This window comes from Podarcis pityusensis (genome assembly GCF_964106645.2).
Source record: "Podarcis pityusensis genome assembly, chromosome: 13".
NCBI lineage: Eukaryota > Metazoa > Chordata > Lepidosauria > Squamata > Lacertidae > Podarcis > Podarcis pityusensis.
The window spans coordinates 39295944-39323893 of record NC_138038.1 but is presented as its reverse complement, the minus strand read 5'-3'; the positions used below and the strand labels follow the sequence as shown (position 1 = coordinate 39323893).

General features: G+C 49.7%; 1 protein-coding gene across 1 annotated transcript; it reads right to left on the bottom strand.

The window, feature by feature from the left end:
- Nucleotide 1: 1 nt before the first annotated feature.
- Nucleotides 2-27262, bottom strand: SRCAP (Snf2 related CREBBP activator protein). Its single transcript, XM_080977952.1, has 34 exons — nucleotides 27073-27262; nucleotides 26527-26600; nucleotides 25211-25455; nucleotides 24688-24930; nucleotides 24339-24524; nucleotides 23883-24023; nucleotides 22619-22835; nucleotides 22080-22366; nucleotides 21678-21765; nucleotides 21477-21566; nucleotides 20723-20878; nucleotides 19422-19675; nucleotides 19170-19347; nucleotides 18715-18851; nucleotides 17191-17360; nucleotides 16899-17091; nucleotides 16679-16815; nucleotides 16234-16420; nucleotides 15885-16054; nucleotides 14993-15342; nucleotides 13996-14526; nucleotides 13746-13913; nucleotides 12860-13090; nucleotides 12145-12471; nucleotides 11697-11938; nucleotides 11198-11562; nucleotides 10263-10465; nucleotides 9932-10101; nucleotides 9012-9208; nucleotides 6870-6984; nucleotides 6434-6562; nucleotides 6166-6348; nucleotides 5641-5724; nucleotides 2-5242 (listed from the first exon to the last, which is right to left on the bottom strand). The coding sequence occupies exons 1-34, from the start codon at nucleotides 27111-27113 to the stop codon at nucleotides 1244-1246; spliced, it is 10488 nt and encodes a 3495-aa protein (XP_080834078.1). The 5' UTR covers nucleotides 27114-27262; the 3' UTR covers nucleotides 2-1243.
- Nucleotides 27263-27950: the final 688 nt, after the last annotated feature.

The window sequence follows — 27950 nt, the reverse complement described above, 5'->3', positions numbered from 1 at the left end:
ATTTGGTGTGCTGTTGGTTTTTCTTTTTTTAACACTTTATTCATAGCATTATTCTGAAGAAAGATTACATCGGTCTTCTGTACAAGTTCTGAACATGCTTCAGTAGGAAAAACAGCTCCATGGGAACACCTCCCCCTCCACCCCAACTGCACCCCCTTCCCCTAAACCAGAGAACTACTGCCACCCCTCAATCCCACTGCGGTGGGGGAGGGGAGGGAACGTTGTGCTCCCCTATACAAAATAACCTTTGCATAGATTATGTTCAAAAGAACCTATTTTACAATGAGAGCTGTACACAGAGAGGCAGGGAAGGGAAGAGGGATTTGATCCAACTCAGAAGCCCACAGAGTCCTCGGAGCAGTGAGGCTGCAATATACATCATTAAAAATAAGACCATCTCTCCTGGTGGCAATGCAAAACGTGAGGGCACAACCTTCCCCTTTTCACGGAGTCAACTCTGCTACCTCCTTGTGCCTCAAGAGGGCCCTAAGCTGTGAACGGAATAAACAGGGCGACAATCAAAAGGGAAAGCCAGAGAAGGGACCCAGCATTTGGTCACTGTCATTTAAAAACCAACCCAGAGGCATTAAAAAAGTAAGAGCTAATTGTGTTATAAATCAGGAGGGCATCCCCTGCGGGTTTCTTGAGAGGAAGGGGCAGAGGGAAAGGATGAAGAGCCCCAAAATGTGATTTTCATTTTAAAAAGGATGCAAGTGCCTAACGAAAGGCTGAACGGAGGCTTCCCAAAGTGGTACTGAACTTTGCGGGGGCCATTCAGTGGCAGCGGGAGCCCTGAAGCGTCACTCTGGGGGCCACACCTCTATGGGGCTGCTCCCCCACCCACTCCATGATCAGCAAGTAGCAGAATTAATTGGGAACAGTGCTGGCCCTGTCACTTCCCCCGCCAGGGAGCAGCTGAGCTACACATCCAGAGCTAGCCAACTTCTGCAGGAGTGTCCCTCACCCTGCTCTGAGACAAAGCATCCGGGAGGGAGCAGCCACGCCTGCTGCCCTCCTCCCCCTCCTCCTCCTTCAAGTAGTACTCTTAACAGTCAAGTCTGGAATGCAGGGAGCTGTGTGGGGACAGGTGAGCCCCATCGGCTGCCCTCCATGACAACGGGAGGATCGAGAGCAAGGGGTGGGTCGGGGCAGGGGGCTAAAACTGCTTACAGTATGTGCGAGGAAGAGCTGGCCATTGCCCACCCCCCACAGAGAAGTGACGGCAGAACTTCTCGCGCTGTGGTCACGTCTTGGGCTTGCGGCCTCTGTTACTTAGTGAAGAGGTAACCGGGGCGGCTGGAGAAGGAGCGCAGGAGGGAGATAGCACCCCAGAGCCGCCCCCCGCTGAGGTGGGCACGGAAGCAGGGCCCGTTTTCCTGGTGGGGATGGGGGAGGAGGCCGGCCGGGTGCCGTCACTGGGCTTGGCTGCGCTACGGAGAATCCGGTCAGCCGGGCTCCCGGTGCGCCAACCCCGCCCCCGCCCCCTGCCCCGCCCACCGCCCGACTCATAGCACTGGCGCTTGGGCTGTTGGGAGCACTTGTTGCTGCTTGACTCCGAGGAGGACCTCAGGGAGGACTCGGACTCCCCACCCTCTTGCTCCGAGGTGGCCTGGGGAGCGGGTGACTGGCTGCTGTTGCTCACCCGGCTGTCCTTCAGGAAGCAGCGGCGTTTCCGTCGCTGAGTCTCACGCTCCAGTGGTGGGACAAGGCTGCCGGGCCGGAGACGGGTGGAGCGGGCGGGGGTGTCCCCAGAAGGCTGCTCCCAAGCGCTGCTCTCTGCAGACGAAGCGCCCTCGGGGAGCGCCTGCTTTGGGACGGGCTGCGCTAAGCCCTCGCCACAAGACTCTGGCTTTTCCTCGCGCTTGAGCAGAGCCAGCCTGGTGAGCGGCCGGGAGTCCTCGCCCTCTGAGGAGCTCTGACTGACGCCCAGCAACGACGGGCCCAGTTCATCCTTTCTCCTCCTCCGTCGCCGCTTGCGGACAGGGGGAGCCAGGGTCTCCTTCTTCTCGGTGCAGATCTCGTGGTCAGAGGGTGAGGTGGGAGGTGGCGCTGCCTCCACACGAGGGGAAGGTGGGTTCTTTGGGGGCCGACCCCTCTTCCGCTTGGGCGGAGACTCGGAAGTTGTGGAACTGAGGGCAGCTTGGGGCGAGGGGCGGGGTGGTCGGGGCAGAGAAGGCAGTGCTTGAATCTCTGGGGAGGCTTCTGCTGCAGAGACAGCTCTAGGGGGAGTAGGAAGGGGCTCACACGCTCCTGCGGAGAATTTGGAAACAGGCTTGGGGGGAGCGGCCAACAGTTCTCGTGCCTTAGGAGCTGGTTTGGAAACAGAGGTGGGTTTGGGATGCACAGGCATTCGGTTCCGCGCCTTGGGGGATACTTTTGAGATAGACGTTGTATTGGGATTGGGATGCAAGTCCAGCGATTCGTGAATCTTAGGTATTGCTTCTGCCACAGGGGTGGGCCTAGGGGACTTGTCCCGCTGCTCCTGCACATTAGGGAGTAGCTCTGTGACCAGAGGATTTGCAGAGGAGGCTGGCAGAACTTCAGAATGAGAAGGCTTTGGAGACACAGTGGGGGCCTCCCGTATCTTGGGGGGGCGGCCACGCCGTCTCTTTTCCACAGGAGAGTTGTTCTCGCTACTCTCTGTTTTACCCTTGGGAGACTTGGTCTTGGGTGAGGTCGTCTGGGGCACCTTCTTGTTTAGCATCTTACTTTTGAGCTGGGTCTTGGGCACCTTCTTCTCGGAGGTCTTGCTTTGGGGCTGGGTCTCAGGCACCTTCTCGGAGGTCTTGCTTTGGGGCTGGGTCTCGGGCACCTTCTTCTCAGAGGTCTTGCTTTGGGGCTGGGTCTCGGGCACCTTCTTCTCAGAGGTCTTGCTTTGGGGCTGGGTCTCGGGCACCTTCTTCTCAGAGGTCTTGCTTTGGGGCTGGGTCTCGGGCACATTCTTCTCTGCGGTCTGACTCTGGGAGGTGGTCTCCTGGACAGGCTCTGGGAGGGGCTGCAGCAGCCCTGGACTCTGCTGCTCAGAGGACTTGTTCTTGGGGGGACGCCCCCGCTTGCGTTTCATAGGCTCAGCAGAAGGGCTAGCGTGCGTCTCTCCTCTTAGGCCACCATCTCTCTCCTTAGCTGCTGCCCGGCTCTCCAGCTCGATTCTCCGACGGGCAGGCAAGTCTCGCAGCAATGGCAACTCTTTGCCAGAAGGGGAGGAGGGCTCTGGCTCTGACATGCTCTGAGCTGAGCTGTTGCTGGGACTCACCACGGTGCTGTTGGCAGTATCCAACTTGCGCACACGATTACGGCGACGCCGAATCAGCTCTTTCTCCTCCACCACTGTGACCAGCCGCCCTGGCAGCTTGCGCAAAACTTTGGCAGCAGGGCCATCTTGGTCCTGACAGCTCTGCCGGATCTGCACGTCTGCACTGGTTCGACGGCGAGGGGTTTTAATCAGTGACAGACTCTCATCTGCAGATGGCGCTCCTGAGCAGACAGCAGTATCTGATGGACTCGCCTGTGAGGAGACAGCTGGCAGGCACGTGGCCTGAATTTCAGCCTCTTTGTTTTGGTGCTCCTCCCCATGAAGCTTCTTCCCAACAACCCCTTGATCCTGCTTGTGTGACTCCTTGGGGCTCTTGCTTTCACTGCTTGAGACCTCTGGTGTTGGCAATACAGTCTCTCCAGGTGCAAACTCAGACTCTGGTTCATCTAGGAGGCTTGAAGTGGGACATGGCAAGTCTTCTGCTCTGGGAACCTGCTCCAAACCATTTGGCTCCTTGACACAGGGCGGAGCTTCCAGTTGAACAAGGGAGCCAGCAGCTGGCATGGAGTGGTCCAGGGAAGGAAGCAGAGGCACCTCAATCTTAGGGGTCTCACTGTCCAACCTGGATGATGCACTAACTGTGGACTCCAGGGGGGTGGCCTCTGAGCTTCTAGAGGTGAATGTCTTAGATGCTGTTCTGTCAGGACTGTCGGAAGGTGCTGCCCCTTGAACAACCTCAGGCCTGCGTGCCTCAAATACAGAGTTCAGTGACTCTTGTACCGCAGTACTGCAAGAGGTGTTCATGTCTGCTTCTTCCTCTGACCTTGGCAGGCTCTCCTTTTGCTCCCTCCATGGTAGGTCTACCTCACAAGCAGCCTCAGGTTGTTTCTCATTAGGTAGCTCCACAGCGGCAAGGAGACTCACTGCGCTTGGTGCCTTCTCTTTAGTTGCTGGGACCTCAAGGACAGCCTTCTCAGTGCCAGGTGGTGACTGCGTACTCAACAACTTCTCCTCAGCCACTAGCACATCTTGTGCCTGGAAGACTGGTACTTCTACATTTGGGACATTCTTGGAAACATGGGGTTCAGGGGCTGGTGGACTGAGCTGGGCACTTTCTTTCTCTTCCTGCTCTTTTAAAACTGTTTTTAAACTGGCCACCTCTCCATCAAGTGCCCGAGGAGGAGGCTGGAGGAGTTGTGCCTCATTTATTGGTACTTCTAACCTAGGAGGGCTGGATGGGAGTTTATCCAACTCACAGGGTTTCTCAGGCTTCTGCAGGCCTGGTCTCACTTCCTTCTCCAAGCCAGTATCTATTCTCTGGGGGCCACTTCGTGGCAACTTATCACCAGCAGGCTGGGTTTCTGTCCTTGGAGAGGTTCCTTTTAGCATCCTGTCCCCTGCAGCCCCTGAATCTGCCTTCTGTGGAGTAACTGGTAGCAACTTCTCCGCAGCAGACAAGGTCTCTGTCCTGTGGGGATTATTTCTCAAAACCCTGTCACCAGAAGCAGAAGCCTCAGTCCTGTGGGGAGCTGTTTTCGGCACCCTCTCCCCAGTCACTGGGGCCTTAGTCCAGGGCTCCTCTCGGCGGGCCAAAGTTCTGCGCGAGTGCAGGGCAGCCTGGGCAGGCTTCTCCTCCTGCACCAACTCCCTACGCACAGCAGCCCCTCGCGTGTGTTGAGCTACTTGGGGCAGGCTATCGTCTTCCTCATCCGTCACCATGTGGGAATGCCGGAGACTGGGTAGTCTTGCCTGGGGGGATTCCCCATCTCCACTCTCCCCATCCCGCAGCAGGAGGCGGGTGCTACGCAGCCTTTCACTCATGCGGGTGCCTGTCCTCTCGGAGGCTGTGCGGCTTGAACCCTTGGACTTCTTACTCTTCTTGCTGGTGCCTTCCTCAACGAGATAGCTCTCATCCTCATCCTCTGGCAGCTTGAAGACTACCTCATCCTTTGCCTGGTCAATATCTTTGCGGGCAGCTTCTACTTGTTCCTAAGGACAACAGAGAAGGGAGCTTAATAGACAGCCAAAGGGGAACTACTACTGATTTAACAAGTGATGCCAACCAGGCTTGGTCCATTCAGTGGCACCAGAGAGAGCGGGACTCTTAAGAGGCCTGAGACATCTTCTTCCCCGATAAGACTGAGTACACAACACCATAACTTCTAATAACAACCCACAGAAGCTCCTCCTACAAGTTTCTGAGCCTTGGTGTCATGACCATGAAAGATTGCTGTGCATTTGTCTTTAAAAAGTTGCCAACTGACTGAGGAGCTCACCAACTTCAAACTGGCAGATGCAACCAATCAGTCACAGAACATCCCTCCAGCTATGCTTGCCTGACAAGATACTATGCAGGGGGTGCTTCCAGTCAGGGGTAGGGAATTTACCTCTGCCTGCTTCAGCTCCTCCCGACTGATGTCCTCTAGAGATGCCTCCAGGAAATTCATGGCGTAACGTTCAATAGGGGTGAGCTGCAAAGGGAAAAGGAACTTCAGAGGGGTATCTGAGGGAAACTGCAGGCCAAGTCAGTCAGAATAGGGGAAAACATGGAGAGCCAGGTTATCAGGGCAGCTGCAGCGGAGGGGTAGGAGGGAGATGGAATAGGAACTGAAGCTTCTAGAATGATTTTGGCTACCAAGTGTCTTGGAAAAGGAGGGCCTATAGTTCAATGGTAGAGTACGTGTCCTTCATGACTCAAATTCTATCATCTTCAGTTTAAAAAAATCTCTGCTTGAGATTTTGGAGAATTGCTGCCAATCAGAGTAGACAGCACTAGTAGACAGTCTGATTAAGGAAGCCTCAAACATGCACATACCATGGAGGAACAGAACCACCATTCCATCCCCATCTAATTTTGTCTAAAAGTTGATAAGCACTTGCACTTTCTAAAGGCGCACCAAGAAACTGTGTACCTGTTCCACCAGTGAGGCAATCTCCTGCTCAGCTTTAGACATCTCCTCTTCTTCTTCCCTGCTGGGCCGATCTTCTGTGTCCAAAGGGATGTTCTCATTGAACTCTGCCAGCTCAGCCACTTGCTCTGCTTTGGCCTGGGTAGCTGCCCGGATGTCTTCGGGGTCTTCTGCCTTGCACAGTGCCTGTGAGTTTACACAGATGTAAACAAGGACTCTCTTTGTTGGAGGGCCACCACTCTTATTTTCAATATGAAAGCTGAAAGCTTACCTGCTCCAGAATCTGTGTCTGCTTGGTGGCCATTGGGTCCTCTTCATCCTCCTGTGCTACAGCTGAGGCCTCCCCTTCTTTCTTGGCTGGCTCATCTAGGGGCATGTCAAACAGCTCCCGAATTGTTTGCTGAGGAGCACAGAAATAAACACATTACAAACAGACCTTACAGAAGTGAGCTCCTCATTCTCAGCATACACGTCAGAAACCCAGTTGCAGCAAACTAATTTGTCTGTAAAATGCCATGAGATTCTTGTTTTGCCGTTCTTGCAGCAGACCAACATGGCTACTCCCAAGGATGTCTCAGGATAATACAAGTGTTAAGGAACTCTTCATGAGGCTCAGCATCAAAACAGTGGCACTGCAAAGCCAACTGTCCGAAAGGCTATACAAAGCAGATTTCTGCAGGCAGGTCTTGACAGATCTGTGTAGTCACCTGTTTGAAATAGGCTGTCGTGAAGTTGCCACCCTCAATAGCCATATCTCCAAGCATCCTCTTCTGATTGGCCTTCTTCAGGATATTTTCCTCCACTGTCCTTTCACTGATCAACCTGTACAAAGTACCAGAGAGTTAACATTCAAGTTACTGCTAGTGTGTACAGCTTCTGTACGTTACTGTGCCACCCTATTACAAGTCTCTTTCAGAAAGTGTGTCCTGCAGTCTCTGCAATGGCTAAATAACAATTGTACCCTGCCCATCCGACCAGGCTGCCCTAGCCACTCTGGGCAGCTTCCAACAAATATCAAGAACTTCCCTATACAGGGCTGCCTTCAGGTGTCTTCTAAAAGTAGTATAGATGTCTATCACTTCCTAAAGAACACGTTTCATATGCAAAAAGGTCCAAGGTTTGGTCCCTGCTATCTCAGGGTAAGGCTGGGAAATATCTCTGGGAACCCTGAAGAACCACAGCTAGTCAGTGAAGATAATATTGAGCTAGTCTAGACTGACTGGGCACAATAATATTATAATAATTTTATTATTTATACCCCACACATCTGGCTGGGTTTCCACAGCCACTCTGGGCTGCTTAAAACATATCTAAAAACATCAGTCCTTAAAAACTTCCCTAAACAGGGCTGCCTTCAGATGTCTTTAAAAGTCAGATAGTTGTTTATTTCCTTGACATCTGATGGGAGGGTGTTCCACAGGGAGGGTGCCACTACTGAGAAGGCCCTTGGCCTGGTTCCCTGTAACCTCACTTCTCGCAGTGAGGCAACCAGCAAAAGACCTTCGGAGGACCTCAGTGTCCGGGTTGAGCGATGGGGGTGGAGACGCTCCTTCAGGTATACTGGGCTGAGGCTGTTTAGGGCTTTAAAGGTCAGCACCAACACTTTGAATTGTGCTCGGAAATGTACTGGGAGCCAGTGAAGTTCCTTTAAGACCGATATTATACGGTCCCGGTGGCCACTCCCAGTCACCAGTCTAGCTGTCACATTCTGGATTAGTTGTAGTTTCCAAGTCACATTCAAAGGTAGCCCCATGTAGAGAGCATTGCAGCAGTCCAAGCAGGAGATAACTAGAGCATGCACCACTCTGGCGAGACAGTCTGCGGGCAGGTAGGGTCTCAGCCTGTATACCAGATGGAGCTAGTAGACAGCTGCACTGGACACAGAATTGACTTGTGCCTCCATGGACAGCTATAAGTCTAAAATGACTTCCAGGCTGCACACTTAGTCTTTCAGGAGCAGTGTTAGACCCCCTGTATCCTAAGAACAGTACTTCTGTCTTGTCAGGATTCAACCTCAATCTGTTAGCCACCATCCATCTACCAACTGTCTCCAGACACTCACACAGGACCTTCACTGCCCTCACTGGTTCTGATTTGAAAGAGAGGTAGAGCTGGATATCATCTGCATACTGGTGGACACCCAGCTCAAACCCCCTTATGATCTCTTCCAGTGGCTTCATGTAGATGTTAAAAAACATGAGGGAGAGGACGGATCCCTGAGGCACCCCCACAAGTGAGAGCCCAGGGGTCCAAACACTCATCCCCCAACACCACTTTCTGGACACAGCGCAGGAGGAAGGAGCAGAACCACTGCATAACAATGCTCCCAGCTCCTCTAGACGGTCCTGAAGGATGTCATGCTTGATGGTATCAAAGGCCGCCGAAAGATTCAGCAGAACTAGGAAACAGCTTTCACCTCTGTCCCTAAACCCACTGGACCATGATGTGGCTTGAATCCCGATTGGAAGGTTTCAGTCCCATGATGAGGCTTGAATCCCGATTGGAAGGGATCCAAATGGTCCACATCCTCCAGGCGTGCTTGGAGTTGTTAGCAACCACCCGATCAATCACCTTGCCCAAGAATGGAAGATTTGAGACTGGGCAATAGTTGGCCATATTGGCTGGGTCCAAAGATGAAGCGCCTCTTTCAGCAGGTCTGGGAAAGCTCCCTCAGAGAGGGAAGCATTCACCACCCCACAGAGCCCATCGCCCAGCCCTTCCTGCTTGTTTTTATAAGCCAGGATGGGCAAGGATCAAGGAGACAGGTGGTCGGTTTCACTTGTCCAAGCAGCTTGTCCACATCCTTGGAGGCAGCTTCCTATGCCAGCAGCACAAGGAGCCCAGCTAACCTGTAGATGTGAACATCACGCGTCTGCCCGATACGGTGGCAGCGATCTTGGGCCTGAGCATCCATGGTGGGGTTCCAGTCACTGTCATAGAACACCACAGTGTCAGCACCTGTCAGGTTTACTCCCACGCCACCACTGCGCGTTGACAAGATGAAACAGAAGATGCGCTTGTCTGCATTGAAGCGCTCCATCAGTGCCTGCCAGGATTAGAGAAAAATCTGGAGCCAAAGAGGAAAGAAACCCAAGACCCAAACTCCTGGTTTTACTTTTGAGCTTTGGGAAGTGTACATTGTTTACAAGCCAGAACTGTAAGGAAGCCAGACCAGTACACAATAATTCCCTTAATTCTGCAATCATAAAAACCAACTTCTATCTCCCGGATTACTCAAAAAGACACTACATAAAGAAGATGGGAGATTTCTTGACTTGCATGACTTTCTTTTCTCATGCCATCCTGTCCCTGCTCTTTCTATAATCCGTATTTGCCCAGGCATTTCCTCCTGTCATCACATTGCTCCTTGCCAATAATGACATAATTCTGGGGCAAAATGTAGACAGTAGTACCCAAATCTGGCAATTTCAGGTTTGAACCTTTGCAATCTTTGTACAAACCCCCCCCCCCATTTCTTTTATCCACCTTTTGATATAATAATCATTAAGGCAGCTTACAGACTAAAATAATAAAAAACAAAGACACACAAAAAAAATTCACTCAGCAGCCCCTTTTTTGTCTATCACATGGCAAAAGGCCATGAATGAGCTTCCTTTCATTTGCCCCAAATGCAGACTAGCATTCTCCTGGAGTTTCATGTTTTGATTTTTTTGCGATGAACACCTTGACAGACCCATTTGCCAAAGAAGCCTGGACCTCATGAGTTCTCTGAGCACTTTCTAAGTGGCCACAGGCTGTTACTGCCTACCTGCCGCTGCTCCACACGGGTGCTACCATCCAGCCGCAGGTAGATATGTCCATGATAATTGAGAAACTGCTCCAGCACATCCAACATGCGAGTCATCTGAGTGAAGATAAGGACCCGGTGGGCACCAGCCTTGAGCTGCCGCAGCAGAACATCCAAAGTCTGCAGTTTCCCTGGAGGGGGAAAAAGGGCCAGAAAGAAAAACTGAGCAAAGGGCAAAGAGTGCCCAGCAGGATAACTGAACACAGTTCGCCCTAGCAGCTTTAATGCACAGCACTCCACATTGCCCTGGCTCCTAATTGGCAGCATGCAGGCCCTACCCGGCTACACGTACCACAGTCATATTGGATGAGGCGGAGGTCCGGGAACTGAGTCCGCATGTTGCAGACGATACGGTGCAGGCCACTTGCACAGGGCGAGAGCTCCTGTCTCAGGGTCTCCTTGAAGACAGCCTGCTGGAGCAGGAGTGATGGGGGCGGGTGAGAGGTATGCATGGTGATAGCAGGAGCCTCCACAGGAGGCATAACAAAGATGAACCTGCAGAGAGAGAAGGGAAAGATGAGGACAACAAGGGGGATACCATGGCACCTCTGGAGAGCAGGGAGCAGGACTCTTGGGTTCCCTCGTAGCCTTCAAGCTGCAGCTCCCAGGAACACTTTTTTAAAAAAGGTTTTATATGCTTTATTGAAATTGATTTAATAACAAAACATTCTTATATATGGCATATCCAAGTATACAAATAACAATCTGTTCAATCTTATTCAGTCCATTTCGCTATAGCTTCTTACTAAGATACTTAAGACTTCCTGTCACCCCACAGTGTAGTTACCAATTCTGCTATCGGTTGTACTTATAATTATTATTTTGTTCTTTTTATGTTATCTTATAGTTTATTACACCTTTTTGTACCCATTCTCGTTATTTGTTGTTATTTTACACGGAAATCATTCAAACGCTGCCATAGATGCCACACCACTATTTTATTTTTCTAAATGTTTCTTGAATGTGTCCCATTTTTTAATAAAGCTCTGCTTTGTATTGCCTCTCAGCCTGTTTGTCATTTGTGCCATTTCGGCAGATTCTAGTAATTTATTCTGCCAATCTAGTTTTGTTGGAACCTTCTCCCACTTCCAGTTCATTGCAATCAACATTCTTGCAGCAGCAGTTGCGTACAGGAAAATTTATTTTACATTTTTTACGTTTTCGCACCCTCTATTTTTTGCTGCCACCCCCCCCCCAAAGTTTTACCTTCCCACAAAAAGATGCTACCTCTCAATAATGTCTGTCAGTTCCTCAATTCGCTGCTGTGGCTTCAAGATAGCCTGGGCCAAGGTGTCTGCCCGCTGCCAGTGAGCCTCGAGGCGATGGGGGTCCTTTTGCACTTGTGCTGCATAACAGTGTACATAGCTAGCCCCTCTGTAGCCCTTGGGCTCCACTTCCTGGGCTGGGGCTGCTGCTGGCTCCTCTTCCTCCTCCTCCTCCCTCCAGTGAGGGGGAGCAGGGGGGAAAAGAGTACAAAAGTGTAGCACCTCAGTGCCGTAAATTGGCACAAGGTTGCAGTGTTGCTCATTGAGGCGGAAGAGCCGGTCGAGGCGCTCTTCCTTCTGCTTCTTCCGCTTCTCTTCAAGTGATTCCTGCAGGCCAGAAAGAGTGAAGCCAGTCAGGAAGAACAGAGGCCAGGGCCCTTCCCCCAAGAGGCGAGAACAGCCTCTAGGCCACCCTGCTCCTCGATCCCCCCCAGAGCCCAAGGCCTCCAGCAGGAACTCACCAGATAGAAGGGTGAGCGAGGTGGGGGAGGCGGCTGCCGCCTTGGCCGTGGGGCCAGGACGGAAGGGGGCGGGGGTGGCGTTGGGGTGGTGGAGCGCAACGTTAACATCTCTGGCTCCTCCTTGGGCACTGCGCTTGAGGCCGTCTGGGAAGTCATAGCTGGGGAGGTGTTGGCGGCAACAGTGACGGTGGCCGCTGGAGTGACCGCAAATGGAGCCGCTATCGGGGGTGTGGCAGCTGCAACTGAAAAAAGGGGAGACAGAAAGGGAATCAGAAGGGCTGCTGGGGAAAAGAGAAGAAACTAAACTCTACTAGAAGATGGTGCTTTGGCATTTCACGTTATCGTTTCCACCATTGCCAGACTCCCAAGATGGTGAGGAACTCTTCCCAACCCCACAGCCGTCTAAGATGCACGAATCGCTACGCAAGGTGCTGGGAAACATGCTTACCCAGCTGTTGCTCCAGACTGGGGCTTGGCGCCTGTACCATTCGCAGCATGGGTCTCACAAGGCCCTGCAGGGGAGCTGGTGTGGGCGCCCTAACTGGCACCAGTGGCTGAGCGGGCAACCTGACAGGCGGCACAGGAGTCATGGGGAGCGGGGCTCGTTGGGCCATGAGGGCCGCTGGGAGACCAGGCAGTGTGGCAGCAGTTGTTGCTGTAGCAGGGCGCAGAGATGGCTGCTGCGGGCCAGGGGACGGGGTCAGCAGGCCATCTCGAGGAGCCTGACGCACAACAATCTTCACCACACCAGAGCTGTTCACTGCTGATGAGGGCACTGTGGGGGCAACAGCAAAGAGAGAGGCTGCACTGCGGCTCTCCAACAGAGCGGTGTCATTTCTAATTATTCCTACCAGACATTTATTTTATGCCAGTGCTGAAGGAGAAGCCTCAATGTAGGACCAGGCCATGGCAATTCAGAGAAGGCTTGGGTGGTGGAGGGTTGGACCAATGTAGGGAGCAGGGCAGAAGGAAAGGGAAGTGGAAGGCGGCCAGGGTGGAGAAACAGATGCCATACGAGGGAGGATGAGAACAATATGCTGTTGGGGACACAGAAGGAAGGTTTACTGACCCAAAGGCAAAGTCACCCAGGCCCTCAACCCACAAAACCACATTGCCTTCCAAGGGTGGGAGGGCAACCCCCAGGAATCCAGATACTGACTAACCTTGGGTGGCAGCAATGGGGAGGCTGATAGTTGCTGTGGAAGCCACAGCTGCAGCAGCTGTGCTGGTAGCTGGGACAGGCAGGATGGTGGGAGGCTGGTGGCCTGGCACAGCCTGAACCCCAACTGGGGCCTGCCCAGTCTGCTGAGACATGGCCTGGATCAAAGCAACCTGTGCTGGCTGGCTGATGATGTGGTGCTGCCCCCCGGCCGACACCAGGTGAACTACATTCCCTAGATGGGACAGGAGGGAGAGACCATTAACTACACAGCTACCTGCCTTGCCTGCAGATGGTGGCCAAACTTCCAAGTGCATGTGTAAGCCCTCCTGCAGAGATCCCACCATAGAAACAGTGGGCCTCTATGTCAGGAAAGGCTCTGGAGATTCCTGTATCCCTCGGGTCACCGGATGCCCCACAAAGAGGCATCAGGAGCTTAGAGGGACCGCTCTGATAAAAGTATTTCTTCCCATTTCCTACCAATTCTGGTATTACTACTTCTCTGCATATTCACATTGCAAGGTTTTTATTTTGCATCCAAATCTACGAGGAACATTTTTCAGGGCCATTTCAAAGGAGGACTCAGGCAATGGGAGTGGAACAGATTATCTGCTGCAGGAGCAAGCTGCGCCAGAGGGCAAGTGGAAAGCTCTCCCATGGAGACCCCGGCACATGGAAAACAAGCCAGTCAAGAGAGAGAACCCTCCCCCCAAAAGACAATCATTATGGAAGGCTCAATGAAGTCGTACTAAGGCCCACCCTACCAACTATTTCCAGTAGCACAGTAGTCTAGCAACCGACACACTGTGCAGAGCTGCCCATCAGGCTCTGACAGGACACAGAGGAGAAAAGTGAGTTTGGAATAGTGGGGGGCTGGGGGGGTTACCTACTTGGCAGCTGTCGGGCTGGCTGAGGCATAGTGACCTGCCGGACCTGTGTACCCGTCAAGGTAAGCTTGTTGCCTTGGATTTGGAAGGTGAGGGGTTTGCTCCCTGGAGCACTCTGCAGGGGCCGTGTGGCCAGTGAGGCAAGCTGCCCAATGCTTACCACTTCGCCCGCTGCAGTGAAAGAAGATACTGGTTAGGCTTGGGAGATGATCAAACTGTGCTGCCTCCTTCCCAGCGGTCTCTCCATACTTACAGGGCAACCGTGCCTGCATATCCGGGGACAGCAGAAGCCTTTGCTGAAGGGCTCCAGCAGTTGCAAAGTTGTAGCCTGGCAAGGTGGGCACAGCGGAATGGATGTTCACAGGCTTCATCATGCCTCCTATGGCGCCTGTGCCCATGGTGCTGGTTGACTGCTGGGCTGTAGCAGCTGGACTCAAAGTGTTGGTGGGTGGCAGCTGCTGTCCAATGGGGGAAACACCCAAAGTGTTGATGGGCGGTGGCGGCTGCCCCACGGAGGACACACCCAAGGTGCTGATGGGCAGAGGTGGCTGCCCCATGGGAGGGACACCCAAGGGGCTGATGGGCTGGGTGTTGATGGGCTGCTGCTGTCCCAAGGACGTGATGGCTAAGGTGTTGATGGGCTGCTGCTGCCCCACAGGGGCTGGCAGTGCACCAGGTTTCAGCGAGGAAGATGCTGTGGTGGTGGGAGGAATAGGAGATGCCTGGAGGAGGGGTCGGGGAGCATTTGGGACCAGCTGAGCTGCAGTCATCGCCACAGGCAGGACTGTGGAGAAAGGGGAAAAGATTACAGATTTGTAGTGTCTCTTGGTCTAGCCCTGGTCTCATTTAAAAAGAAGAAAAGAAAGGAAGAAGCCATTGTTTTGTTCCCAGTGGCATAAAAGAAAACTTTTCTCACTCTATCTCTGCCTTTACTAACCCTTCCAAGCAATACCCTCTTCTCTGATGCAGGACTGAAATTGTTCCAACGCACAAAATGGGCACATTTCCCCCCTGCAACTTGCAAGGGCTACTAGCTTAAAAAACCCTTTTTTTGATAGTGAGAGATTTGACACCCCAATACAGAATACTTGTATGCCAGAAAGGTAGATACGTTTCAGGCAGTAAAAATTCTTAGTACATCACTGTAGAGAAGAATTTGAGATGCCAGGGCTCAATTGAGAAAGTGAATGAGCTCCCAGCCCGCTTTCTTCCCTCCCCGTTACCACTGCTTTGGGATCTCTGAATCTTACCCTGTGGAGTAGAGGCCTGGCCTTGCAGCAGAGCAGCAGCTGTGTTGTTCTGGCTCAGCATAGGCACTAGAGTCTGGGTCTGTGGTCTGATGGAAGGAGGCACTGGTATCGACATGGTCACTGGTGAGGAGGGCAAAGGGATGGGCATGGGGAGAGAGACTGCAACAGGGAGTGTGGGGGGCTGCACTGGTCCTGGCAAGACTGGGCCCGGGTGTTGGATGGGGGCCAGAGCGGGCGTCAGTGTCTCTGGAAGGACAGGGGCAATGGGCTTTTGCAGAGGGGTTGTGGGACGAGGGCTGTTCACCAGCACCACAGTTCGGTTCTCCGGCTTGGGCACTGGCTGCAGCATCCTGTGGGTAGAGAGACCGATTTAGAACTAACACACTGGAAATCCTCTTCTCACAAAATCTGTGTTCTCTACAGCAGAACCCGTAAGGCGAATCTCAAGCACAACTACTTTACTTTCTCTGCCTTAGCCAAAGGAATATTCCGAGTCAGGATCCTGGGAAGTCACTAAGGTGAGGGCTTTGCGGTTAGTCCGTATTCTGCCATGCAGCTGGGAAGAGGAAAACCTGATGTCAGCCTCTTCTCCGTGCTAGAAGGCTTCCTGCATTCTCCAGCATCGACAAATCCAAGGCCAAGATAAAATGCTCAATGCTGCTTTTCTAATACAAGCAGCAACAATATGGGGTGTCCAGACTTTGGACAGCAAAGAACAAAGATGGTTTTAATGTTTGGTGTTTTGCTGTAGTTTTATAATTTATTGGAAGCAGCCCAGAGTGGCTGGAGCAACCCAGTCAGATGGGTGGCATATAAATAAATATCATCATCATCATCATTAATCCACTGCTGGAAGCTACCGACTATTGAGAATGAGAAGAATCACAGGTACCTGTTAACTTTCATCTTGACAGGCTTGGGTCTGGGAGGAGGGTCTGGGGACTCAGCAATCTCTTCAATCAGTTTCCTTGTCACCTTCCACTTGGGCAGGAATGTGTCTGTCTCATAACGGGACACACGGCCCTCCAAGTTGATCAGGTCGAAAATGCCCAAGTCTGCATGCTGTAAGGAGCAAAGCCCATATGCAGGAAATAAGCACAGTCCCAATTATAGGGTCTGGTTACCCTGGGTACTTACACATACCCCTTCTTGCCCCAAAGACAAATGATCTCTCGCCCAACCTGGAGCATCTAAATGGAGCATCTCCCTCTCCTACTAGACCAGAGAGAGAACAAACTTGCCTTGAAAGGGTCGTTATCAAGGGCATGGAGGATGAGGGAAGCTGTGTTGAAGCAGATGCCTTCTGTGATAAATGGCGAGTGGATTGGCCGTGGGTCAAAGAGGTTGGGGTGGTTGCAGACCTTGCGGAGCTGCATCAGGATGTTGATGACGCTCATGAAGTGCCCCGTTGCCAATGTCTCCTTGGTGCTGAAAGAGAAACCAACCACAGGGTGAGCCAGACTCAGAGGTGCCAAGCATCAGAATAGCAGGCGCTGATGTTAAGGAGGAATAGCATAAAGGATGGCTTGTCCCGCATTGAATAACCAAAGCCAGAGAATAAAACACTGGGCTCATCCTCCAGAGCTCCTGCCCACCAGCCCTCTAAGATCCAGGCCACTGAGAGCCAAGCAATCCCTAGCGCAGCACCCCATCCCTCCCTCCCCCCAACTAGCTTTCTGAACTTACGTAGCCTGGGCCATGAAGTCATCGTAGAGATAACGCTGGCGCTTGGAAAGCCGACACTTGATGACATGTTCGTATTTCTTTGGCATTTGCTTCTCTACATCCACTTTCACCCTCCGCAGCAGGAAGGGCCGCAGCACCTGGGGAGGTGGAGAGAATCAATTCCCATTCGCCTTCCAACCACGCCAGCTGCTCTCTGTACCCTCACCCCCACCCCGCTCACCTTGTGTAGCCTTTTCACCAGGTTCTCGTTGTACTCCTGGCTGCCCTCAATCATGCCCGTCAGTGGGTTGGAAAACCACTCCTTAAACTCGCGGTGGGACTGGAAGACATGGGGCATCAGGAAGTGCATGAGGGACCACAACTCCATCAGGCTGTTCTGGAGAGGAGTTCCGGTCAGAAGAAGCCGCCTCTGACTGGAACAGGAATATGACAGGACAGTGAGAACCTCGGAGAGGGAGGCGTTGCCCCACCCTGCGTCCCGATCTCAAGCCCACCACCACACACACCCTCACCTGTTGAAGTTTAGCAGAGACTGCCAACGCTGAGACTTGAAGTTCTTAATGTTCTGAGCCTCGTCCAAGATCAGATACTTCCAATTCTTGCGTCGAAAGGCCTGGTGGTCCTGCAGTACCAGCTTGTATGAGGTGATGCAGATATGAAAGGCATTGGGCTTGGTCCAACCCTGAGTACAGACAGTGAAGGCTTACAATTGTGACCAATAACGGAAGAGACACCAAGCTCAACAGCTGTAGACCTGCGGCAGGGAACTTCCAGCCCTCTCTGAGTTTCTTATTTTGATAGTTATTTAACAAAATTTATATACCACTTGATTGTTAAAAAAAACAACAACTTCTAAGCATTTCACAAAGATAAAAAACACATTAAAAATATTGATAGAAAGCACTTAGAAACAGATGTTTAAAAACATTCAAAAGAGATAACACATGAAACATTCTACATGTCTGAATTGGCTTGGGTAAACAAAAATAATTTAAGCAGGTGCCAAAGAGTGTATAGTGGAGGGTCCTGCACTACTTATTTAAGAACAATACTGATCTAAGAACCCCTTATTTCAGCCTTAAATGCATTCCAGACTATTATCAGGTAATTTGGAGACTAAAAATAACTAAAATTCTTTAATATCTCTAATTAGGGTTTCCCTACCTTATGTTTCCTGGAGTACCAAAGAACTGAGCCACCAACATGTCTTATTCAGAGAATCATAGAAAAGTAGAGCTGGAGGGGACCACAAGAATCATCTAGTCCAACTCCTTGCAGTGCAGAATCTTTTCCCCAGCATGGGGCTCGAACCCATGACCCTAAGGTTATGAGTCTCCTGTTCTACCAACTGAGCTATAGAGGTGGGCTTCATATTCCTTTGTCGTGTGCCAGCAAAGAAATACGATAGCATGATTTGCCCATGTTTCACCAACTGGTCCCCCCCCCCCCGCCAAAATGAATAGACACACAAATATAGTTACATACAAATGCAAATCAATTCTGGAGTACAACTTGTGCCTCTTTTTACAATATGAGGTAATCTCTATCCCCTGGACTCATATGACACATACTATTTCAATACTTTCTTTCTGTGCTTTTGGGAAATTATGCTAGCTATATGTCTTCTATTGTGAGCCACATATGGACCAGAGACTGCATTACAATTACCCACAAGCATCATCTCAGTTTCCTTAAAACAGATCTCTTATTAGCACAGCGTGACCACCAAACCTAATTTAGCACCATACAGTACATGCTACCCAAAATAATGCTAATAATCTAGTTTCTCACTTTGTAGACTAGCCATCCTTTTTGATTTACTTAGAAACAGATGGTGGGGGAGGGAAATCTTTTAAATATTTTATCAAAGGACCCATAGAAGTCAGAATGTTTCCTGGAGGAAAATGATACCCAACATTACATTTTTTTCAACTACAAAGAGACCTTTTTATGCTTATCTGGAGGTTTAAAATCATTTACATTGTGAGACACAAAACCCATCTCTGGTCCCAGCTGCAACGTCTGAGTTTTCTCACCTGCCGTTTTAGCTTACGCTCCTTCTGTGCCCCATAGTAGGTGAGGATCTTGAAACTGGGGCACCAGCGCTTGATTTCCATCTCCCAGTTCAGTATCACGCTGGTGGGAACGATGATCAGGTGGGGGCCCCAGCTGCCTACAGGAGCACACAAGCACAGCAGAGAAGCTTCCATGACTCTGGAGACCAAGGCTGCCTCTGTGCCTCACTCCTCAGCCACATGCCCTCCCCTGAGCAAATCCAGCTCTCTCCCCTCCAGAGCTTGCTCTCCATAGCCCATTTGTCCCCAGGATGGAGCTGTTAAAGCCAAGCTGCCAAAGGGAACAGTGACCACTAAAAGCACTGAGAGCATGAATTTTGTTACTCCACATCTTAGGAGGTTTAAGATGCCATCTGCTGCTTCTAGCAAGGAGCCCATCCTCACCCTCCGTTCTCTTCTCAAAGTTCCTGACCCACCCTTTTCGCAGGCCAGATGCGCCAGCAGCGAGATCGTCTGGATTGTTTTGCCAAGCCCCATCTCATCCGCCAGAATACCATTGAGTTTCTTCTCATACATGGTGACCAACCAGTCCAGACCAATGTGTTGGTATTCTCGCAGTGTCCCACGCAACAGATAGGGAATAGGCGTCTTAACCTACATGGGAGAAGGGCAATATAATTTGCCTGCTTTATTCCAGTGCAATCCCCCGCAGATTCCCTCTGACTCACCTGCGTAGTATCCAAAGTATAACCTTTGGGTTGCAGGCTCTCCGCTGCGGCTGCTATGTCTGTGATCTCCTTCTTGGGCCCTGGGGCTGGAGTCGAGTCATTGTCTCCCTCGCCACCACGATCCTCATCCTGCTTCAGAAGATACTCAACACCAAAGTCCTCCTCCTGGCTCACAGAGGCTTCTTCCTCCCCGCCTTCCATGGCATCCTCCTCTTCACTTTCATCCTGCTCACTCTCCACCTCTTCTGTGGAATCTGAAAGAAGTAGCAATGTCAGGACAAAAAGCAGCTGGGCAACTTACTGCTATCATCTTTAAATCAGTGCCTTACAAACTACACTGCTCTATACAAGAAATCATTTGTTACGTGCCACAAATGCCATCAAGACAAATGCAGCATGTTAAGTTGTTTTTGGGACAAACATTTCTTCAAAAACAAAGTCTGATCCCAAGACTGAGGCAAATACTTGAGGACACCTGCTAAGAATACCTTCGGCTATAAAGAGGAGATAATACAGTGGTACCTTGGTTTTCGAACAGCTTAGTTCACGAACAACTTGGATCCAGAATGCTGCAAAATTGGAAGTAGGTGTTCCAGTTTTCGAACTTTTTTTTGGAAGCCAAACGTGCTCCATTTTGAGCCCTGTGTTTCCTGTTGCGCTAATTAGCGTCCCCCATTGTAATTCAAGCCTTCCATTTCCGTGTTTCCCGTTGCACTGCTACTTTGCGCCCCCCCCCCATTGTAATTCAAGCCTTCCGTTTCCGATTCCGTTTCCGATTGGAGTTCTGAGGTGATATTTGGAGCTTATATTTGGCGCTTTTGTTTTTGCTATTTATTTTGTGTTTTCTGTTTTGAGGCTTTTTCAGTTAATTTGCTTTTGTGACTGTGTGGATCCCAGTTCAGCTACTGAATGATTGTGTAACTGCAGAAATGGATAAAAAAAAACCCCATCCAAACAATGACCATCATCAGTGCAGGTAAGTTTTTTTTTACTTTTAATTTTTATCATCTACAATACTGTTTTATTTATTTTATAGTACAGTGCATTGTTTATTGCTTTCATTTTATGGATCAATGGCCTCGTAAGATAGTAAAATTCATGTTAAATTGCTGTTTTAGGGGTTGTTTTTAAAAGTCTGGAACGGATTAATCTGTTTTACGTTACTTTCTATGGGGAAAACACGCCTTGGTTTTGGAACAGACTTCCGGAACGGATTAAGTTTGAGAATCAAGGTACCACTGTAATTACACACAAGATTCAATTACTTTCCAAATTTACAAGACCCATTCCCTTCCTTTTACCTGACTGGCTACTGCTGTCTTCTTCCTCTGACTCTTCCTCATACTCAGAAGTGCTGGGCTCCGAGGCCTCGGATGACATGTCCGACTCCTCCATTTCAAAGTCTGAGGTATAGGCGCCAGCGTATTTCTGCAGCAACTCATCCATGGGTAACTCACCTGCCAAAGGGAAAGAAAGCACAAGATTATGCCCGAACACTAAGATAGATAGTTCTCTTCTCTGATCCCTGATCATATCCTGTTGAAGTGGCCCTCTGGTTCTGGTAACTAGTTACAAATTAGAACAGAGGGTTCCATCTTGGAAACCCCAGCCTAGGTTTTGGGTTCAATGACTTGTTATCATTTCTGAGCTCACCAAACCTTGTCCATCAGTTCAAATCAGTCCCCTTTTAGACTTTTGTTGGCAATACTGCTTTATCTTCCCATGGTTGTGGAAAAAAATGGGAAATAGACATAGTGCAACCAATATAGGCCCAACTCAGTTCACCAACAAATAAGGTTGGTCTACTAAGTCAGATTACAGGTTCCAGGGGAACTGGAAACACTTGGGGTAGGGCAAGAAATACAAAACTGAGTTGGGGCAGGTGCTTACCCTGGCCCTACGTCCCTTTAAGAGCAGAAATTCTGGGAACGATGGTTCACAGACCTAGCAGACATTCGGAAACACAATTTAGTAATAAAGCGAATAGTGTTCAGGGCCCAGGGAATGAAAGTCCTGACCGCCATTTGCCACCCCAGCCACCATCTGCTTCCGAACCTTCCTTGGCCAGCTCATCCAGCTCCTGGCTGTGATCCACATCTCCTTCCAGCTTTTCTTCTGCATCTATTGTTTCCTCTTCATCTTCAGCTACAAGAGGAAGGACGCCCTGTGTTACTGCATGAAATGATTCCAGCGCTGGTCCCTGCCTCAAGTTTCCAACGTGCTCAGTCAACCGCAGACCCAAAATAACAGGCTCACCTTCCTCCTCATTGGCAGTGAACTCCTCATCCTCTTCATCGGGCTTCCAGGGTTTTTTATTCCTCTGAGCAACAGGCTTTGGCTTCTCCTGCCAAATATGAGAAAGGGCTTTCAGACCAAGATGGGAGGCCTTTAGCAGTGCATGTGCATGTCACAGAAAGCAGGACAGAAATTTGGCAACAAGTATTCTCAACTAACTTAATCTTTCCTGCTATCTACAGCTAGGCCCTTGCCTGTCCAGGCCCAGCCTGATCCATTGCCTGACTCTGTGTCCCTTTCCTACATGCTGGTGATGCCCATTGAAGTGTGACTGAATGATGGTCAGAATTCTGTAGCTGCATATTCTAAGTAGAGTTCCCTACGCATCTGAACCCAAGACTTGCCCATAAACCAGCAGCACACCTTTAACTTCTTGGAAGTCTGTTTTTCGTCCTGCTCCTCTTCCTCTTCACTGTCACCCTCCTCCTCTTCATCATTTTCAGAACTAGAGGCACAAGGGGGCACGCTGAAGGAGTTCTCCAAAATTTGGGGTGGCAGTGACTGCAGCAGCTCTTCTAGGGGCAGTTCACTCTCCTGCTTAAGCAACTCAATCTCCCGTTGCTGAGTCTCTGAATCATTCCCTTCCTGCTGCTCTTCTACTTCGATAGTCTCCTCATCATCCGACTCGTCATGGGGTTGAAAATCCCCATCTGCCAGAGAAGGAAGAGGGGAGTGGTCAGACACAACTCCTTGGGGCTTACACAGTCTCTCCTCAAAAGAAGCACACATTACAAGTCTACCATGTTTGGTTGGGCAGGAGGAGGGAATGGGCATGGAAGTATCCCCCTGCAATTACATTCATAGGATGTAAGCCATATAGGGGTACCTGTGTTGAGCCAGCCCTGGATGGGCTGGGGCTGGGCAGTTTCAGAGAAAAGGGTTGAGACTTTTAAGTTTCTGACCTTCATCCTCAGTGAGGTGACTGGGGTGTGGTGGGCTAGAGGCAGTAGAGCCCGCATGGGAGCCACCGGTCTTGCTGGGAACTGGAAAGGTCTCATTGAGGCTCTGGGTCAGTAGGTCCGAGTATTTCTCTGTCTGGCCCACTATGAAGTCTAGCTGCAGGTCCAAGGCTTTTTTCCGTTTCTCCTCCAGACGTGATTGTTGCTTGAATTGCACAACCTGAGGAAAAAAGAGTTTGGCGGGGAAGTCTCCAAGTTCATTCCTGCAGAATGTGCTGTGCTAGAACTTGCTCTTGAGTTAAAGGCAACATGGGCAAAGAGCTACTATCTTCTCAAAGTCTTCAGTAGTCCTGTGCACACAGTGCCACTCTTTTCTCTGCAACCTTAACCATGCAAATTTTTCAAAGCTGTTAAAAAGCATTTTGTTACTCATGTAAAAGCAAGAAACCCCAATTTAGTTACAGTGGTACCTCAGGTTACATATGCTTCAGGTTACATACGTTTCAAGTTACAGACTCCGCTAGCCCAGAAATAGTGCTTCAGGTTAAGAACTTTGCTTCAGGATAAGAACAGAAATCGGGCTCCGGCGGCGCGTCAGCAGCAGGAGGCCCCATTAGCTAAAGTGGTGCTTCAGGTTAAGAACAGTTTCAGGTTAAGAGCAGACCTCCGGAACGAATTAAGTACTTAACCCGAGGTACCACTGTATTTGGAACAGTAGCTCCAATTACAAGTAATAAAAGCAACTGATGTTTGAGACAGAGCAGAACAATTCATCTCACTGCTGTAGGAGAATAGACAAAAGCATAATTTGCCTCGCCTTTTTAATATGAATGCAGAAGTGAAGAATGAGTGAGAGTGGACAGAAATACATAACAAACATAACCTCCAACTAACGGCATGCTTTACGTGTTTGAAATTCTGGTTTGTTATACTTTACGTATTTTGTCTAAATGAAGTCATTCATATGTGTGTGTGTATGCATGTATGTATGTATGTATGTATATGTGTGTATGTATATATATCCATATATATGTACACACACACACACCTACGTTTACCTATACGAATATATTAATTAGAGAAATTCCACCAACAAACTATGAAGGCAAGAGATTCACTCAACCCTTCTATGGATGAATCCACAGTATTTCTGATTAGGCAGAGTAGAGGCAACCAGCTCCAGACACCTGGCTCAAGGTGTGGCTCCTGTATTCAGGAGCAAGGCCTGCATGCTGCTTTTATGATGCCAGACAGGTTCCTCACGTACCTTCTCTACATTGCTCCAGAATTGCTTGACTTCTTTGGCGATGGACGAGGCAATACGGCGCAGCTTGGCCTGCTCCTCCCGTTTGGCTCGTTCTTCTTTTTGCTTCTGCTCTTCGTGGTGTCTGATCACCATGCGCACCACCTGCAAGCAACAAAGGAGAGAAGGATCATGTTAATAATCACAAGTCTTCACAGATTTCCACAGCTCTAAACAGTCCTTCCTAAATCTGGGTCGTAGGGAAGAGCTAGCTCCACTTCACTAAAGTGGATGGAAACCCTAGGGACACACATATTATATTGCTTTTCTGCAACAGCACAAGCCACAAACCTGAGGTGTTACAAAATTGCACGATTATGAAATGCCCTTAAACCCAGAGACTGGAATGCATGAGTGAAAACTGACTGAAAGAGATGGGTTAAATGTTTGGAGATTGGCAGCTTTTTCCATCAAACTCACCTTCCTCGCAACACCCCTCTTCCATCGGCGCTCTTGGGCAAAGTCAGCAGAGAGCCACTGCATCTCCTCGCAAAGATAATCCCAGTGTACTTTGGGCCGGACTGGCTCAGGCACCTTCGACAGCCGTTTCATGGACCAGAACCCTTCCTTCTTCATTTCTGCGATGCGGTTTTCAATCTCTGCCTCCTGGAATACATCCCCCAAGTCAGTTAGCCCAAAACACTGTATCCTTGTGAACTGCAGCTTGGAAGGACAAACTAAACAGAATGTTAACTTAGATTGTGTATGTTCATGCCCAACTCAAGAGGGCAGAAGGGGCCAAATGATCCCTGGACCATGTGTGGCTTACATGCTTGGCCTGCTCAGCAATCTCCGCGTGTGTCTTGTCCCACATGCTTGCAGGGTCCGGGGAGGTGTACATCCCGGGCGACACAAGGGCTCTGTTCTGTGTCTTGGGAACATCAAAACCTGGGTGACTGTCCAGCGAGGAGTCGTGGGTGAGATGTGGTGGTGAGATGCTGCCAGTTGAGGCAGGTGAGCCCGAGGAGGCTGGTGACACTGGGTTACTGCCTGTCATTCTGTCCGATGCAGTCTGAGATGAACAAGAGGAGACAAACGAGGGTAGAAAATTATTATAGTGGCCTTAAAGGAACCCAACAGCTCTGGGGAGCTTGTCTAGGTAGAGCATCAGAGAAGAGCATCCCTTGTTCTGACTCTCACAGATGCTCTTTGTAGTACAATGATCATCCACATACTTCACTAAAGCAGTCAAAATTCATTCTGAAGACCCCTAATGAACTACAGTGCTTTGAAAAACTGTAATCCAGTAAGCGGCCTCAAAACACAGGGCCTTACACTGGGATTCCCCTCACCTCCAACTCTACCTGTGGTTGCAGCGCATGTTGCTGTTGGGGAGGACTGCTCTGCATTTTAGTTCTCTCTTGCTCTTTGCCTCTCGTCCCAACAGCTGCGTTTGCTGTTGTAGTGCTGGCTTCCTGCTCCAGTGCATGCTCGGAACCGGCCTCATTCTGGTCAGCCAGCCACTGGGACGAGCCGTCCAGCTCCTGGGTTCCTTGGCAGCCCAGCCTGCGCTCGGGACTGCCTGTCTCAGAATTATCTAGAGATTGATGAAGAGGAATCAGTCGCATTGTGATCAGAGCCAGACTGAAAAGAACTGAAAGACACCCACTCAAGAACAAGCTAAAGGAAGATTTTCAGAGGAAGTGAAATTAAACGTCAAAATGACATTAGCATGCCCTCTGCCTACAATTTTACTTTCCTTTAACACAAAGTAAAGCACTAAAAATTAAAGAAGGAAAGTAATGCACCTTAAAAGCAGCTATTAACTAAAGAGCATAAATGTAAACCAAACAGTTCCCAGCTGATCAAATCTCATTTCTCACTAGGTTTTTTTCAAAAAAGAAGCTGTGAGTAGAAATATGATTTGATTAATGATTACAGTGAAGGGAGGAGGGGTTCTTTTTTCCTTTTTTGTTGCTGTTGCCAAAATCAGGGGAGCCCCAGAAAAATTTGCTTGGGAGCCAGATCAGGCCCCCCCAAACTGGGGGTTAGCCTCTCCCAATTTACGATATACAAGAGATCTGGTGGCAGAACCCAGTAGAAAATTAATATATCCAACACAGTAGCTATCAAAAACACAACAGCATTAGAAAATCTCCGTTGCCAAGTTTGTACACACAAGCAAACATTTTCTGTTACAGAATAAACGTTTGGTAATGTGAAAAAATGTTTTCTCTCAAAGTTTGCATTTAAAACTTTAATATTTAGACACAAAAGATGTAAACCCTGCCTACAAGTAGAGGATTCCCCTATCTTCCTCCACTGGATACATATTCTACTGTTTAGTACTAAATGCCTAGACTTTCCAAAAAATTCCAGGGGAGCTATGAACAGATACTGTAAATTTTATTTCATTCCTTTGAGCTGCTTTTTATATCCCTCCATCATATCTCAACAAGCAAATTAAGTTTAGTTGTGGCCAAGCTAGATTCCAGTACATAATAAATTCTGGCCCATCAATATAGATGTTGGTGACAGAAAAAGCATTTTGAAAAGTAAATAAATCCAACACTGAGCTCAAAAAAACAGCCAAAGATTTAGATTTGCTTGATGTTCCTGCTTAAAACCCTGTTGCCAATTCCCCAATGGTATTCAGATTCACCTGTACCTGCGTGAGCTGCGAACTCCTCTTGCTTGTCAGGCTGAACTTCCAGGGTTTCGCTTTCCTGGGGAATACTACACCTGAAAAAAGATGGAACCGTTAGTCCAGAGAACATTTTGTGTGCGCGCGCGTGTGGTAGATGCACAGCAACCTATTCCTTTAGGTAAGGATCATTCAAACTTGCTCTTGGGACCCTGAACGACTCTGCCAAAGGGTAGATCAAACCCTGTCTCTCTTTTATTGTTACGCAGACAGCATGGGAATAGCCGGCCCATGGGTTGCGGTGGAGAGTTTTACTGTACGCACCAGCTACCAAATTCAAGCCTATGAAAAGAGGCAGGAACCTGTTTGGGGTGCGGTTTGGTGAACCACTAGAATTATCTCACTTTCCCATCCACTTTATGGATTCTGAGTTGTCTAGCAGTATCCTTTTCACTCACTCCCATGCCTAGGTATCCAGAGCCCAAAATCTTCTCAGTATCTGGGGCAACCCGGCTAGATGAGTGGAGTATAAATAATAAATTATTTTTATTTTGCTTCCTATGTACCCACCTTTGCTTCAGAAGCGTCAATATTCTGCACGTCACCCTCATATCATTATCCCAGGGAAGTTTACTTCCCTTCTTGGCTTCATTCTTTTGAGAGAGATCTACAACCCATTCATCCTGCAAGCTGAGATTTTGCAACTCAACTCTATTGCTATAGCGTCCTATTAACTCTCTGCTTCTATAGCTCAATTTTGTCCCTAGCTCATAAATAACCCACTATCTCCCAAACCTTTTGTTCCTTCCCTCTCACTCCACACTTAACCCAGTTACCTTGTAATTCTACCTCCCTGGCCTGACCCTGCTGGCTCCATATCCTGCTTCAGCCTCTCAGCCAGCCCCTGCCCTTCTACTTCCAATCCTGACACAGCCTCACCCTCCACATGCTGTGCCAGCCTCAGGGCCCTCTGTTCAACCTGCCCCAGAATGGAACTAGTCTTAACAGAACTCAATGGAATAGTATCAATGGGACTTTCAGCCACCTTCACTCCTTTCACATGCAAACCAGCTGGGCCTTCGCCCCACATTGCCCGCCTCATGGCATTGTACCTTTTAATTGCAATTCCCATTACCCCATCCCGCCAATCTTTCAACTCTTGCTTTCCTGTTAACAGGCCTGGACTTCGTCTCTCTGCCATAGAGTCAGGACTGTCTGCTTTTGAGCCACGAACTGTTACAGAGAGTCGAGACACTGTCTGCTTAGATCCCAACACGTCCTTCAGCCAGTGTACGTTGGCTGATTGGCTTGTAAGCCCATACACCCTTCTTCCCATCCCAGACACTGGTGGCTCAGGACTTGGTCCTGCTGACTTTACTGCTCCCTGACCTGTCACCATCATGTTTATTCGTTCTTTTATTCCAGCCCGCAATGGCCCTAAAGCAAGT